Consider the following 17,017-nt stretch of genomic DNA (forward strand, 5'->3'; position numbering starts at 1 on the left):
GTAGAATGAAACCAAACGAGCCACAGTAAAGCTCTTCCAATCTTTTAAGAGGCCTAAGGCTGAGGGATTCTGGGAGTTGAAGTCTCCACGACTCGAAATGGCCAAAGGTTGAAACGTACTATATTAGCTAGGCTGGGAGGGATTGCCCGAGCCTATTACGGAGGCATCGTTGCCCGCGACAAATATGGCCGCGCTTCCTCTTCCGTTTTTAATCGACCGGCAACAAACATGGGTCCACTCCGTCAAAAGGAAGGCTCGACGTACCCGTGACAAATATGGCCACGGTCGATAAGGTCTCCTTAACCTTTGCCCTATTCCCAGAAGGCGTTTCACTCTCCGAGTCGTTATTTCATTTTTATTTATTTATTTTTTCCGGTCGTCAACTCCGGATCCTTCAGGAGGAAATCGCGAGAAAAGGGACCTTTAGCGTTAGAGAGCGCCTCTCCCGGGAGACGAAAAGCCGCGTTGCCCGTAACCAAAATGGCCGCGGCGGCCTCGGGAAGAGCCTCGCGTCTCTTTCCGGTCACGTGACGAGACAGCCGGTCCTCGAGCCAGCGAGACCATGGCGGCATTCGGGGCGCTGCGGCGAGCGTGGATGGCGGCGGGGGGGCTCCACGCACAGGTGGGTATGACGTCCTGTGACGTCACGCGCCCCCTGGCGTTGACGGGACATGTAGTCCGCCGGGCCCGCCTCAGGCCTCCGCTGCTCGTCCTTCCAAGGCGAAATGCCCGGTTGACCCAGGACGGAGTTAACCCTCGGTCTCCTCGGGTGTCGGGCAGGGAGTCCCAAGGACGAGAGCCTCCTCCTCCTCCCTTCAGAGCCTGGACTTAGGCCCAAACCGGGCCTGGGGGTGTCATCTTAGCCTGTTTCCCCTCAGTTTCTTGCGCGTCCTCGCGATGACCTGCAAGGGAAGGTTGGAAAACAGGGAATAATGGCCTGCTTGAGGTTCATCATTCCCTGTTTTTTGCAAATGAGGTCCTTGGGGGGCTTCCTGAGCTGGGTTGCTTCCTTGCAGACGTTTCCTGACCAGACTAGGGAACAACATCAGTGCTAGAAAGGAGTGGAGTTTGCAGAGATGAGGAGGAGAAAGAGGATTGTGGGATCCTTGGGAGTTCTCTGAGCTGAGTGGTTTCCTTGCAGACGTTTCCCAAATGGTATACTATAGGACCTCCTGCTTGAGCAGGGGGCTGGACTAGAAGACCTCCAAGGTCCCTTCCAGTTCTATTCTGAATAGGAGGATTGTGGGGTCCTTGGTGCCCCCTGAGCTGGCTTGTTTCCTTGCAGACATTTCATGACCAGACTAGGTAACATCATCAGGGCTAGAAGGGAGGGGGGTTTGCAGAGAAGAGGAAGGAGGATTGTGGGATCTTTGGGGCTGAGTTTGGCTGCTTTCCTTGCAGGCGTTTCATAACCAGACTAGGGAACATCATCAGTGCTAGAAGCGTGTGGAGTCTGCAGAGAAGAGGTGGAGGATTGTGGGGTCCTTGGGAGTTCTCTGAGCTGGGTTATTTCGTTGCAGACGTTTTTCAAACGGTTTACTAATAGGACCGCCTGCTTGAGCAGGGGGCTGGACTACAAGACCTCCAAGGTCCCTTCCAACTGATGATTCTGACTAGGTAACATCATCAGGGCTAGGAGGGAGTTGAGAAGGAGGATGTTTCATGACCAGACTAGGTAACATCACCAGTGCTAGAAGAGGCCTGTGGTGTCATGAACAGATTAACAAGTGTTGGAAGGGACCTTGGAGGTCATCTAGTCCATTCTCCCCCCCCCCCCCCCGGGAGATGCTAGACAGTTTCTGACAGAAGACAATCCAGTCTCTTCTTGAAAGCCACCCGGGATGAAGCTCCCACAACTTCCGAAGGCAACTTCTGTTCCATTTGTTGATGGTTCTCACTGTCGGAAAATTTCTCCTTATTTCCAGGTTGAATCTCTCTCCTTGTTCGGTTTCCATCCATTATTCCTTGTCTGGACTTCAGGTGCTTTGGAAAATAGCTTGACCCACCCTCCTCTCTGGGGCAGCCCCTCAAATATTGGAAGATGCTCTCCTGTCTCCCCTGGTCCTTCTCTTCACTAGACTAGCCAGGCCCAGTTCCTGCAACCGTTCATTGTATGTTTTATCCTCCAGTCCCCTCGTCATCCTGGTTGCTCTTCTCTGCACTCTTTCTAGAGTCTCCACATCTTTTTATTATAATGTGGTGACCAAAACTGTATGCATTACTCTAGGTGTGGCCTTACTAAGGCTTTATAAAGTGGTATTAGTACCTCCCTTGATCTTGATTGTATCCCTCTGTTGTTAATGCAACTGAGGATTGCATTGGCAATCTATGAGCTGGGTTGTTTCATGACCCAACTAGGGAACATCATCAGTGCTGGAAGGGAGTGGCGTTTGTAGAGAAGCGTGACCCGTCAAAACCGCGGTCCACAAAAGCGCGCTCGATGAAAGCGCGCATTTGACGTCATCACAGCGCGACGAAAAAAATTAAAAATTGAAATAAAAATAAAAGCAAACCGATTCACATAAAGGTAAGGGTTAGGGTTAGGTTTAGAGCATTAGGGTTACGTTTAGCGTTAGGTTAAGGGTTAGCGTTAGGTTAAGGGTTAGGTTTAGGGTTAGGTTTAGGTTTAGGGTTAGGGTTAGGTTTGGGGGGGTTAGGGTAAGGTTTTCGCTTTATTTTTACATTTATCGATCACAGCGCGATGTTTTCGTCGCGCTGTGATGACATCACATACGCGCTTTCGTCGAGCGCGCTTTTGTCTACCGCGGTTTTGTGGTGGAACCGTAGAGAAGAGGAAGGAGGAGGACTGTGGGGTCCTTGGAGATCTCGGAGTTTGGCCGTTTTCTTACAGACATTTCATTACCACACTATGGAACATCATCAATATTTAGAAAGGAGTGGTAGGGTCATTGGGGCTCTCTTAAGCTTGACCGGTTTATTGCAGACGTTTTCCAAATGGTACAGGGGCTCCTGTTTGAGCAGGGGGCTGGACTAGAAGACCTCCAAGGTCCCTTCCAGCTCTGTTCTGATGAGGAGGATTGTGGGGTTGTTGGTGACCCCTGAGCTGGGTTGATTCCTTGCCAACGTTTCACGACCATACTAGGGAATATCATCAGGGCTAGAAGGGAGTGGGGTTTGCACAGATGAGAAGGACTATCAGGTCTTGGTGCTCCCTGAACTGAGTTGTCTCTTTGCAGACATTTCATTAGCAGACTAGGGAACACCATCAGTGTTAGAAGGGAGTGCGGTTTGCAGAGAAGAGGAGGAGGAGGATTGTGGGGTCCTGGATTCTCTTTCAGATTGTTTGTTTCCTTCTGGACCTTTCACGACCAGACTAGGTAACATCATCAGTGCTAGAAGGGAGTGAGGTTTGCAGAGAGAAGAGGAGGCTCCCCTGAACGTTGCAAAACCATGAAGGGCCTGGAAAACAGCCACACATCCCGAGCGTGTGGCTGTTTTTCAAGTTGACTCTTCTGCTTTAGATGTTCCGGATCTCTCTCACACATACAAATACACACACACACACACACACACGTTTATTCGGGTGGTTTTTGCCCACTTCCTTTGCAGGTTCATAGAACAGCGGTTCCCCTGAGGTGGTCGCAGGCCAACACATCTTTTGTCCCTCAGCTGAAGGGACGACGTTTTCCTCTTGCTCCTTGGAGACTCACAATCCGGTGTCAGAGCACGGCGGCCGTAGCAGGCATCCAGGTACAAATGAAAAGGAAACTTCACCGTCCAAAACTTTGGGATTTGGGAAGAGTTCACGTTTTGCACCCGTGACCCGCTGAACGTTTCATTGGTGCCTTCCAGGTGACTCACGGTGTATCCTCCTCGCCTCTGGAGGAAGTCCTCCCGTTAGAGGAGCTGGGACGGGTTTTGCAAGAGCCGACTTTGGCTGAGCTGGGCCTGAATAGCAACACGCCGGTGGGCCTCATCCTGAAGTTTTTGGAATCGTTCCACTTGGACTTGGGGCTGCCTTGGTGGGGAGCCATTGTGGCAGGTAAAGAAGATTTGTGGGGCAGCGAAGCAGATGAGAACAGAAAGGCATTGTTATGCAGCAGGGGTATCAAACTCAAGGCCGGATCGGGCCGGATCTAGCCCGCGGGGCCACCTATTGTGGCCCTCCAGTACCTGGCGGCAGAGTCAGACAGTGAGGAGGTTGGGGAGGAACGTCAGCCAGTGCTGGAGTCTGGGGAAGGCTCTGACGAGGGCTCTGCGTCGGAGGCAGAGATGGGGCCAGGGCTGTCTGACAGTTATCAGCTGCCTTCGGAGTCGGAGATAAGTGGGGCAGAACAGCTGGAGCCTGTTCCCAGTGTGCGCATGTGCAGAGCTGTCAGGAGAAGGGAACAGCTAAGAAACAAGGGTAAACGAGAGAGAGAGAGAGATCTATTTCCCACAGAAAAGGAAGCCACACCAGGAGCCACAAAATCGGGATAGGCATGGCTGGGGGGGGGGGGAGAGTGTCATATGATTGGGTGGGAGTGACATTGAATTGTGGTGGGTTCCTCCGAGTACAGTCTGGTCCGGCCGTACCAGTAGAAGCCAGGAGCAGCTGACAACGTACCAGTGCGGTGGCTCGTTTGTCCCACCCACCCGCGTTCTACACCTATTTTTAAAGCAACCGGCCAATTGTGCAGGCGCGCACAGCATGTGGCTCCTGCATGAGCCGCAACAAGCAGCTGGGTGTCGCGGAAGTGGTGGGTTGCACAAACAGGACGCCGGCTCCGTGAGCAGCGTACCGGGAGCGACAGTAAGAGCAACCCGCCACTGAAACGGGTCCAAATGGCTCTTTGAGAGTTTAAGGTTGGAAACCCCTGAGCTATGGAATTAAGACTTCCTGCATCTCTAAGATAAACTCTTTGACGGACCGAACGTCTGTGTGGGTACCACCTAGCTTGTCTTCGTCCTGCAAAATAACGCAATTCTTTTGCCCAATTTCCAGGGACGGTATTTATACGCTGTCTGGTTTTCCCGCTCATTGTAAAGAGCCAGCGAGACGCGGTCAAACTGAACAACCACGTGCCCCAGATTACTGCGCTAACTACTAGAATCAGCGAAGCCAAGAAGGCAGGCAACAGACTACTGTGTAAGTTTAAAATGGGATCAAACCTGAGCGGGATTAACAACAGCTTTGGGATTAAACAAAGTCTGCAACAGCAGCCGTTAAGGTGAGGTCAGGCTGAAGGAAGGCGAAGTGCCTCTAAAATGCAGCGGTGTGGTTGAGGGAGATAGGAATTTTAGTCCACGATCTGGAGAAACCACAAACAGGAAGTGTTTGTAAGCAATGCTGGCCAGACAGGTCTAATTGTATTTTAGCATCACATTTTTTGTGTCAGGGTAATGATTTAAGAGCTGGCCAGCTGCTACGATGATGTAATGCTAGGAATGAGTCAGCAAAGTTTTGGGGCTGATATCCCTTTAAGAGCCTGTAATAAGAAGAGGCCCTGTTGGGGCATATCTCTCTTTGTGCTGTAATTGCTATTTGTTTGAGATCTGATTAAAGTATGTTTATGTATATATTTTTTCTAGATAAAACCACTATTTAAATACAAACCTGTTTACTGTATTTGCTCCTGGGTCGAATCACATAGCCACACTGTGCACAATCTGACACTAACCCTAACCCTGTCTCTTTTCCTCTCAGTTTCACAGGCTGTCATGGATCTGGAACACTACCAGAAAACCCATAATGTTAACCCCCTACGAGGATTAATTGTGCCTTTTGTCCAGGTCAGCTTTTACGGCACTCTTGGAATTGGTTTTCGTGTGCACGGCTTCCTGGCTTGACCTCTTCTTCCCTTCTCGGTCTCAGGCGCCCATTTTCATCTCCTTCTTCTTCGCCCTGCGCAAAATGGCGGAGTGTCCCGTGCCCAGCATGCAGACGGGGGGACTGTGGTGGTTCACGGATCTCACCGTCGCGGATCCTTACTACATACTACCCGTGATGGCAACGGTCACCATGTGGATTGTTATGGAGGTAAGGCTTGGTTATGGTGCTAGGTCAGAAACCGGGATGCTGGGAATTCTAGTTCCACCGAAAGCATGAAAGCTGGCTGGATGACTTTGGGCCAATCGCCAGGCTATGAGGAGTTCTAGTCCAGTCATTCAGGAAAAATGACTGGGTGACTTTACGCTGATCACCAGGCAACAGAGAGTTCTAGATTTGGGCGATTTGAAAGTGAAGTCTGGTTAGATTTTGCTTCCGCTTAGCGATTACTTAAGAGTTCATCCAGATCTCTTCCTCCACCCATCACGATTTTGGTAGGCATGAGAAAGGGTTAGAGTTTGTAGCTATCCAGCCAGCACACAAGCAAATAATCCAGGATTCATTTATAGAAGAAACGTCTTTATATCCAATAATATAAGACATGATGCATGTATACAATACCCATGCAGCTCTTGCAACATGGTAGAGAGAAGTAGCTAGTATAAGAACAAGAAGCCAGAAGATAGAACAATCATTCAAGGACAAACAATACACAGAACAGTTAAGCTAAGCCACATCCAGGCTTCGAGCCATTTCATATGGCTCACAACAAATCCTGCGTCTCAGTCACCAAACAGTTCCCATTGGCTGATTTCTTGTTATGGCTATTCCAGAATAGAATAGAATAGAATTCTTTATTGGTCCAGTGTGATTGGACACACAAGGAATTTGTCCTTGGTGCATATGCTCTCAGTGTACATAAGGAGAATAAAATACATTCATCAAGAATAAAAAGATACAACACTTTGTGATAGTCAAGGTTACTAATAAGCTATCAAATCGTATTAGGAAACAAATACAAATAATATCAATTGAAAGATACAAGCAACATGGTTATAGGCCTAAGTGGGAAGAGATAGATACTAGGAAGGAAGAGAAAAATAATACTAATACAATCTTAGTAAATTATTTGACAGTTTTGTGGGAATTTGTTAAGCAGAGTGATGCCATTCGGGGGAAAACTGTCGTGTCTAGTTGTTCTGGTGTACAGTGTCCTATAACATCATTTTGAGGGTAGCAGTTGAAACAATTTATGTTCAGGATGCGAGGGGTCTGTAGTTATTTTCCCAGCCCTCTTTTTGACTTGTGCAGTATACAGGTCCTCAATGGAAGGCAGGTTGATAGCAATTGTTTTTTTCTGCAGTTCTAATTATAATTATAATTTCGTGTATACTGACAGAAAGCATTTCTCACCATATAAAAATCTAGCCAGATCTTGGCTAAGGATTGAGTGACTCTCCATTTATCTGAAGCCTGGCTTTAGCTGGATCTTTGGCCCGCTTGTTTCCCGGCAGGCGAATTTAAATGTCAAAATCATCCTGGTGATTGGAATGAGGACTTGGGGACAGATACGTGAAGCAGGAAGAATTGAAAATTGACCAAATGTCCCTGGATATTACCTATCTATTTTTTTTTTTCTTCTTCAGGTTGGGATGCAATCAGGACCTCCAAACCCAAACCTGGAGCTAATGAAAAAGATGTTCCGGGTGATGCCAGTGCTCTTCCTCCCTTTCATCATTTCCTTTCCAACGGTAAGAGGCATTTGAGAGGTGTTCTACAGGGAAAGTCGGTAGATTTTTTTTTTTAAAGTTTTTTATTAGATAAACATTAAAAACATTGGACATAGTGCGCCATTTCTGGCATAAACATTTCCATATAGCGATTGGATCTTACAACAATTTACATTTTATATCCATTACATAGATTTGTGTAGTCGGTCAAATTACCTCTCCATTGTTCCTTTCTTTTATAGAATTACTAACCATACAAATACCGTATTTTTCAGAGCATAAGACTTTTCCCTCAAAAAAGAGGCTGAAAATCTGGGTGCGTCTTATACACTGAATACAGCATTTTGTGCCTCTCGAATCCTGCCCCCCTTTCACCAAAATGGCTGTGCATAGCCTCTAGGAAGCTTTTAGAGAGCTCCTGGGAGTTGGGGAGGGCAGAAATGAGCGAAAAACGACCCATTTTTTGCTCAATTTTAACCCAGCCCCCAGGAGCACTCTATAAGCTTCCTAAAGGTTATCTATGCCCTTCTTTTAATGAAAAATGGGCCGTTTTTGCAAAAAAAACCAGGCTGTTTTTTGCTCATTTTGTGCCCCCCCCCCAAAAAAAACACTCTAGAAGCTCCCTAAAGGCTATTCATTCCTTTGGGGGGGGCATTCTGGGAAGGTTTGCAGAGTGCAAAAACTTTTTTTTTCCTCTTTAAAACCTTGCTATGTCTTGTATCCCAGTGCGTCTTATACTCCAAGAAATACGGTACATATCCGATTCCTACCTATCACACTGTCAGGGTTCCAAATAGCATCCAAAATAAAATCAGAGTCCAAGGCAAAGTATTGCTCAAAGTTCCTATTTATTAAGAGAGCCATGTTGGCACCTCTGGGAAAACCCGAATGTGAAAGCATCCCAGTTTTCCCCACCCAGTTGAAAGTTCAAGATCTTGCCCCACACCCACAAGCTCACTACATTGTCTAATCTTCCACTGCCATGCTGGCAGTTCCACCCATCCAGTTCCAGTCAGATGCAGAGGTGCAGAGACAAAGGATGACCTTGGCTTTCTAGAAGGAATTTTGTTTTGCCACATAGCATCTAACGCCGTACAATCCCCCCTCCCATTTTCCCACATTAAAAAAGGCATAGTATAATAATAGGAAGTGTGGCAGGCTAAAGATCCAAAGGGAATATGGCTTCAGGCCTTACACACACATATTTTCCAATTCTTAACTTGTCTGTTTTTTCTGTGCCTGCCTTTTCCCCTCGTTTCTAATCATCGGTACCATTTGTCCAAGATTCCGTGATATTCCATCTCACCCTTGCCTTTGAGCTCTAAGAGTCAGTCTGTCCATTTCTGCGCACTTCGGCATCTTCTTTATCATTTCTTGTTCCGAGGGAGTCTCTTTATTTTTCCATTTTTGTGTGAAAACCATCATGCCGTCGTTAAAATAGGCAGCATTAAAATATAGTCCACCTTGGCCATATTTTTCTTTTGTGATCCCTAGTAGAAATAATTCTGGTCTCAACTCCATCCTTTGAAAGCTGTTAGTTTTTTTATGTATTTATCAGATTTATAGGGGGTCATGTTACTGGGTGGGAGTGAGTGACATCAAGTTGGCCACACCCACCCAGGTTTTGTGGCTCCCGGTGGTTTTTTTCCCCCTGTGGGAAACGGATCCAAATGTCTCTTTGAGTGTTTAAGGTTGCAGACCCCTGGTCTAGTCCATATAAGGAAGGACTGCATCCCCTCTTGTCATTTCTGTGGTGCAGGGAGAGGTCACCTAATTTCAGTAGTAAAGGATATACTTAGTCAGCATTGAACTGTTGGATTCTTGGTTTTTCCTTCAGATGTTTCTATACCAGGCTAGATGATGTCATCAGTGGGTGAAGGAGTGAAGCAAACCTAGAATCCATCAATTCACCCCATGTCCTCTTTCTCCCATGCAGGCTATCTTTACCTACTGGCTGACATCCAACTTATTCTCCATTATGCAAATATTACTGTTCCGTTTACCGGCCACTCGTGCTTTTTTTCACATCCCCAAGAGTCTGGAACATAATCCTCAGAGTTTACCAGCCCAGGAAGATTTCCTGAAGAGCATCAAGGAAGGTGAGTTGAGAGAAAATGGCTTGAAGGCACTCTTCTGACCTAGGCCTCACCAAATCGCAAAAACAGACTCCTTGTCCCGAAAAAAAACACCTTTTTCTTTGGCTAATGTGAATTCCTAGCATTCACATCCAGCAAAGTCCCAGCAAACAGTCTTTCAAAGGTGAATTGCAAACACCGACCTTATCAGTCCTTGGATAGTTGCCAGGCAGAGAACTTCCAGGCACAACGCTGTACAAGGAAATACTTGGCAAGGAGCCTCTCAGATAAGCAAATCTTCGCACTAATAAGCAAATTAATTTTGTCTCCCGCAAACTCCACTCCCCTTACGCTCCTGTTTATTTCCTATGGGAGGGGCCATTCAGCGTCCCCTTGTGCTTTTACTCCCGAGTTCGCCATTGTACTTTAGCTGTTCCCTTCTGCTGGCAACTCTGCGCATGTGCACATCGGGAACAGACTCCAACTGTTCTTTAGCCCCACTTATGTCCGACTCCAAAGGTAGCTGATATCTGTCGGATGGCCCTGCCCCCCCCCCCCCCGCCTCCGACGCAGAGCCCTCGTCCCAGCCTTCCCCAGACTCCAGGACTGGCCCATGTTCCTCCTCACTGTCAGAATCTGCTGCCAGCTCCATTGGCTGCTGACGGGCCACAACAGGCAGGGATGGGCTGGCTAGATTCATGTGGTCGTGTAAGGTTATAGCTGCCTCTTGCTCTTATCTCGTCCCAGGATGGCAAAACGTCCAGATGGCTCATCAGTTAGACGAAAGAAAGAAGTACTTCAAAAAGCAAGCGGATTCAACGCATAAAGGCAAGCCTCTTTCGCTTTTCTTTGCTGCCATCCAGGATCACCAATGCTATGGATTTTGTTTCAGAAAGAGGAGGTCTGATCCACCAGATGTTGCTGAACTCACATATTTCAAAAACTGCTGTCATCGGCAGTCCTGGTATAGGATGCTGGGAGATGTACCGTATTTTGGCTGTAATAAGTGCTGAAGCTGACCTGACTGGTCAGAGTTTGCAGCAGCAATCACATTCAGAAAGCACAGTAACTGATTCAACAGGATTCAAAATAATAATAATATACATTACCAAAAGCAGGTTTTCCAAGGTTGCAATAAATACAAGCAAAACACAAGAGGTTTAGAGGGGTTTTTTTTTTAGAGGTTTTATTAACATTTATAGGCCGCCCTTTTCCCTGAGGGGACTCAGGGCGGCTTACATAAAATCAAGGGAGGGATATACAAACAATAACGCAGACAAACATAGAATAAAATAATGAGCAACATTCATTCATCATTCGGGAGGGGGCAATTATCTTTGTAACAAGCAGTTTCACTTTCAGTTCTTGGCTAAGCCAGGCTCCTTCCTGTCTCCTCATTGCTCATACAGCAAATTTCAGCGTCCAAATAACCTCATTGGCTGATTTAGTTGCTATGCCTATTCATTGGCTGACCTTGTTAACGTGTGTCAGATGAATACCATGGATGCTGGTAGGCAGCAGAATTTTTTTTCTTACTTTCCTCCCCAGAAACTAAGGTGCGTCTTATACGCAGAAAAATATGGTAGTTCAGCAGCATCCAAAGAAATAGTCCTTCCACCCTCCCCACCCCAGTATTTCAGTTAAAATAAATCCAATAGGAAAAAGGAAGCTGGTTTTTTTACTTTCATTTGTTCTGTGTCCCTTAAGCAAGATGGGGAGGAAAAACATTACAGAACTAGACAGTCAAAACAGCAGGGATCTAACACCCCACTAGTGTTTTATTAAAAAATAAAACCGTGCTAAAGGAATTTAGAACAGGACAGTTGTGCTGATACAAATAAAATGTCTATTTCTATCAGCACAACTGTCCTGTTTTAAATTCCCTTATAACACCTTTGTAAAACAGGTGTATAACACTTTATAACACCTTTGTAAAACAGGGGCGTGGTGGCTCAGTGGCTAAGACGCTGAGCTTGTCGATCGGAAAGGTCGGTGGTTCAAATCCCTAGTGCCGCGTAACAGTGAGCTCCCGTTACTTGTCCCAGCTTCTGCCCACCTAGCAGTTCGAAAGCATGTAAAAATGCAAGTAGAAAAATAGGGGCCATATTTGGTAGGAAGGTAACAGCATTCCTTGCTCCTCCGGTGTTTAGTCATGCTGGCCACATGACCACGAAGACGTCTTTGGACAGCGCTGGCTCTTCGGCTTTGAAATGGAGATGAGCATCGCCCCCTAGAATCAGGAACAACTAGCACATATGTGCGAGGGGAACCTTTACCTTTAAAACAAGTGTCCATCAACCTGAATTGCTCCAGCCTAGTCTGGAGGTAGCATGTCCCTAAATCCCAGATGCAAAAATACATTAAGAAAAGTCTACCTACAGATATCTTTTAAAATATCTGGTTTTGTAAATGTGAGTTTCAGAATGTACAAAGTGGTTTTCGCTTTGGGGGAAAAAAACCCAGTTTTATTCTTGTGCTTTCTTTTATTCACAGGGTCACTCCAGCAAACCTTTTCCCAGAGAACCACACAGCATCCAAGCAAGCCATCACCACAAAAAAGAGAATTAGGGTGAATGCCGCCGAGCTGTATTCAAGGCAAAAAATGTTCTCCCATCTCCCTTATCCCCTACTTTAAACTATTAATTTGGTTCTCCATTTGCTCTGAGAGCATATGTGTAAATGTGTCTGTAAATTTATTACATAAAATTATGCTTTCAATTAACAAATGCTTCCAAATCCAATCCGTTAATACTTTGCAAAAAGAAAAGGTTGGTGTAACAGGAGCATGAGATTAGAAAATAGCAATAGCACTTTTACACCACTTTGTAGTGCTTTTACAGCCCTCTCTAAGCAGTTTATAGAGTCAGCCCATTTCCCTTAACAATCTGGGTCATTTTACCCACCTCGGAAGGCTGGAAGGCTGAGTCAACCTTGAGCCGGTGAGATTTGAACTGCTGATCTTCAGCTAGTAGTCTGCTGCAGTACTGCACTCTAACCACTGCAACACCTCAGTTCTATAGCATGTATCATATAAGTCACCATCAACGCACCCTTAAAAGATGTTCACATAATTGCATCCAGTTGATATTATCCACTCTGTGATTGATCAGATGGTTGGTCTGCCATAACAAGAAATCCCACATTGGCATCATTAGTGGATTGTAGGGCTATTTGTTTATTTTGTAAGTGCATATGGCTGCCAATTTGAGCAAAGCAAGAAACAAAAAATAACATAAAACAGTAAAACAAAGATGGCATGCAAATATAATCAATTTCTCAAGTAATGCAATAAATAACAGAGACCACGCTCTAATTACTATTCTGTCCTTATGTCTAATGGAAGAGTTGAGTTTTAAAGGGCTTACAAAAGGAAAAGCCATCCTGACAAACTATTTCACAGGACAGAAAAGACACATGTTCTAGATTCTCTAAATAAGTTTCGCAAAAGGGATCTGCAGCATGTCCACTTTATCAGACAGGAGTCTCCAACGGCACACACTGCCATCTTCTGGAGCAGCTACAATTTCCAAATGCGCATCTTCAACAACTTTCATCTCATCCTGGGCACCCATTTTTTTTAATTATTACCATTGGGCAGACGGTACAAGATAATAAAAACACGGACAAATAGGCTAAAAAACAGCTTCTATCCCAGGGCTGTAATCATATTGAATTCTACCTCATAGCACAATATGAATGCCCATATCAGGGGTTTTCAATTCAATTGTATAGAATGTGAAGGATGTGTTTTGTTTTATGTATGATGTACACTGAAGATGGTATTTAATTTTGTTGTACAAGGTGCAATGACAATAAAGTAAACTTACTAACTTTCCAGGTCAGCCCCCTATAGAATACATTCAAGCCTATCCAGAAAATAATGAAGTCATCAATGGCCATAAACAGAGTCTTTTGAATTGGGAACAACACATCTGGCATATGAGGTAAGTTAATACAAAGGTCTTCCTGGCTGTGAGGACCCCCCAGATTGTGAACTAACTTGACTTGGGGAAATGGTACTCCATCAAGAAGTTAGGTCTCCATATCTGGGGGAGAGAACGGTATTAAAAACCCTAGTCACTGAGTTGCTAGGTTTGACATGGAGTCAATTTCCTCTTCATCAAGACTCTGACAATCTCAACACCAGCACCATATCACACACCATACACACAATATACATACACATTGATACAAATATTCTCTAGTCCAGTGATGGCAAACCTTTGAGACCGTGCCCCCAAACTGCAACCAAAACCCATTTATTTGTTGCAATGTGCCAACATAGCAACTTAACCTGAATACTGAGGTTTTAGTTTAGAAAAAACAACTCGTACATTAACATCTTTTGTCTTAAAAGAAAACCACAACGGGGCTTTCAATGCTAAAAAAAAACCTTTTTATTGAAAGGCAAACAGTTAAGGTGATTTTTGTTGTTATATGCATGCTGATAATTTGTCTAACCTTGGCTCATACTTCGTAAGTTTGAGAGCAACACATGCAGCACTCAGCTCATCTGTTAGTCTGTTTCTGGTGTTAGATTTGATATTGTTCAAAGCTGAAAACAGCTGCTCACAAGCATAAGATGATCCAAACAAAGTAAGGAAAGCAATCCCAAGTGCTTTCATTGACTTAAAAGTAACTGGCAGAGAATTCCACGCTTTAAGGATTTCATTTTCAGAACCAACTCTGCCCTCTGTCATCCCTTCCATCTTCTCAAGTGTTTCACGCAGATTACAGAATTTGTTTTTCCAGATAGAGCTTTCTTGAAATTCCAATATCTCCATTTCCAGATTTTCTAAATCCAACCAGTATAAGCAGGAAAGATCAAGTTCTTCAAATTTGACTTTATCTGGAGAAGTAAGAAAACACAGGGTTGTCTCCATCTTGCGGAACTGTAAAAATCTGTTACTAAAATTCACCTTTGCAGCTGCTACAATGCTGGAAAATTCCCTGCAGATTTCCTGATGGCTTGTAGGATCGTCTGCAAATGTAGAATTTTCTAAATGCATTTTTAGATTTGGAAAATATTTCAGCTGCCCACTTTCAAGGTCACTTTCAAACACCTGCAGTTTTTCCTCAAATGTTTTGATATCACAAAACATCCTTATTGCTGTTTTCCCTACATCTTGTAGTTGTTTGTACAGTACATTGAAGTGTAGTGTAAAATCCGTAAAAAACATGAGGTTGGTAAGCCAGGCCATATCAGTGAGCTGTGGATATTCCTGCCCTTTTTCATTCATAAACAGCTTAATTTCATTCAAGCAAGCTACAAATATCTCCAGGACTCGTCCTCTGCTCAGCCACCGGACATTATCGTACATAAGTAAACCATTATACTGTGCCTGAACCTCCTCATGAAGTGCTTGAAACTGTGGAAAATTCAGAGCATGAGCCATGATGTAATTCACCATTTTTGTGACATCTTTGAGGACATCGTCAAATTTTTTGCTGCTTTCCCTGGCACAAAGATGATCTTGATGTATAACACAATGGAACTGAATGACTTGATGTTTTATTTCTTTAACAAAGAACTGTATGAAACCAGATGTTGCCTCCACCATAGAAGGTGCTCCATCACTAGTAACTGAAACCACTTTTTCTGGTCGTATGTCTTGTGCCAAAAAAGCCTCCATCACAGCATTGTAGATATCTATCCCTTGTGTTATTTCAGGCAACGACACCAGTTTCACCAGCTCTTCTCTCATGACATCACCAACAGCATAACGCAAAATTACTGCTAGCCTTGCAAAATTATTTATATCTCTGCTTTCATCCAAGCACATGGAGTAACAAACTGCCTTTTGTAAGTCAGTGGTGAGCTGCTGACTAACATCACTTGCCATGCACTGGACTCGATCTTCAACAGTATTCCTGCTTAGTGGCATCTCAGAGATGCGTTGAATAATTTTATCCTTGTTTGGGAAATCATGAAAAAGGAAATTACTCCCAGACAACATGGCTGTTTTGATAATATCCCCATCGGAAAGGGGCTTACTGTGTTTTGCTAAGCACAGTGAAATTTGAAAACTGCCTTTAAGAAACTCTCTCCTTTCATTTTCACTAAGTTTAACAACACTTTTGTGGTTGGTTTCAAAGTGCCGCCTGACACTTGATGTGCAACACGCAACACTTTCGTAACACAGAATACATAAGGCGTTCCCATTGCGTTCAATGACTCCATATAACTCTGTCCAGGCCTCTTGGAATGATGTTCCACTATCTGTTTTTGCTTTTTTTGCTGTATTCATTTTTGGCTGTTCAAGACTTGGAGTCTACAAAAAAACATTTAAAAAAAAAAAAAATGAAGCACCCAATACAAATCTATCCCTATACAAAAAATAGCTAACACAATGGCCAACATCTATAAGGAAGTAGTTTTGTGTCACATTCTTACAGATAAGTCTCCAGCAGGCAACATATGTAGGGTTACACCACAAAGCCCACGCTGTGGGCCAGGCACTCTACTTCAGCACTGCTCCCCTCCAGGTATGCCACGCTGTGAGGTATGCTCCCCTCTAACCCCATCACAGGAATCACCTGACCAGAGACTCATTTTTTTAAAATAAATGAATGTGGTGAAAAATTTATTTTCTCTTTTGCTGGGTGGAGGAGGGTGGTCAAAACACCAGCATAATCAAATTAGGCATTTTCTGAATACAGGTAGTCCTTGACTTAATTGAGCCCCAAATTTCTGTTGCTAAGCAAAACAGTTTTGCCCCATTTTATGACCTTTCTTGCTAGTTGTTAAGCAAATCACTGCAATTAAGTCAGTAATACAGTTGTTAAGTGAATCTGGCTTCCCCACTGACCAAGTAGGAACTAAGGACCTTGTGACCTCTAGGCTGGAATACTGCAATGTGCTCTACATGGGGCTGCCCTTGAAGAGTATTCGGCGACTTCAGCTAGTCCAGAATGCGGCCGCACGAGCGATTGTGGGTGCACCTCGTTTCACCCACATAACACCTATCCTCCGCGAGCTGCACTGGCTACCTGTCGATCTCCGGGTGCGCTTCAAGGTGCTACTTGCCACCCATAAAGCCCTCCATGGTAGTGGATCTGGATACTTGAGAGACCGCCTACTGCCAATTACCTCCACACGACCTATTAGATCTCACCGGTTAGGCCTCCTCCGAGTCCCATCTGCCGGTCAATGTCGACTGGCAACTACGCGGAGGAGAGCCTTCTCGGTGGCAGCTCCGACCCTGTGGAACGATCTCCCCGTGGAAATTCGTACCCTCACCACCCTCCAGACCTTCCGCACAGCCCTCAGAACCTGGCTATCCTGTCAGGCCTGGGGTTAAGACTACAACCCGCCCGAATAGTATGAATGTTGTGTTTTAATTATGTATTTGTCTTACATGTTAAAGTTTGTCTCCCCCCCCCCTTTTTTTAAGTTGTAAGCCGCCCTGAGTCCCCCCAGGGAAAAGGGCGGCATATAAATA

General features: G+C 45.1%; 2 protein-coding genes across 2 annotated transcripts; one reads left to right on the forward strand and one right to left on the reverse strand.

Moving 5' to 3' along the window:
• The first annotated feature begins 426 nt into the window (after positions 1-426).
• LOC106556407 (OXA1L mitochondrial inner membrane insertase) lies at positions 427-13,410 on the forward strand. The gene is made up of 10 exons (XM_087714211.1): positions 427-622; positions 3,571-3,711; positions 3,814-4,003; positions 4,946-5,089; positions 5,648-5,733; positions 5,816-5,980; positions 7,417-7,521; positions 9,437-9,599; positions 10,323-10,403; positions 12,069-13,410. Exons 1-10 carry the CDS (start codon positions 563-565, stop codon positions 12,146-12,148), a joined length of 1,215 nt encoding a protein of 404 aa, XP_087570337.1. The 5' UTR covers positions 427-562; the 3' UTR covers positions 12,149-13,410.
• A 598-nt stretch (positions 13,411-14,008) lies between these two features.
• Positions 14,009-15,823, reverse strand: LOC148046872 (general transcription factor II-I repeat domain-containing protein 2B-like). The gene has a single exon (XM_087715019.1). The coding sequence runs from the start codon at positions 15,821-15,823 to the stop codon at positions 14,009-14,011; it is 1,815 nt and encodes a 604-aa protein (XP_087571145.1).
• Between the last annotated feature and the right edge of the window lie 1,194 nt (positions 15,824-17,017).

The sequence above is a fragment of the Thamnophis sirtalis genome, unplaced genomic scaffold, assembly GCF_051295495.1.
Source record: "Thamnophis sirtalis isolate CommonGarterSnake01/CBP01778 unplaced genomic scaffold, rThaSir2_p1.2 scaffold_4, whole genome shotgun sequence".
NCBI classification, from domain to species: domain Eukaryota; kingdom Metazoa; phylum Chordata; class Lepidosauria; order Squamata; family Natricidae; genus Thamnophis; species Thamnophis sirtalis.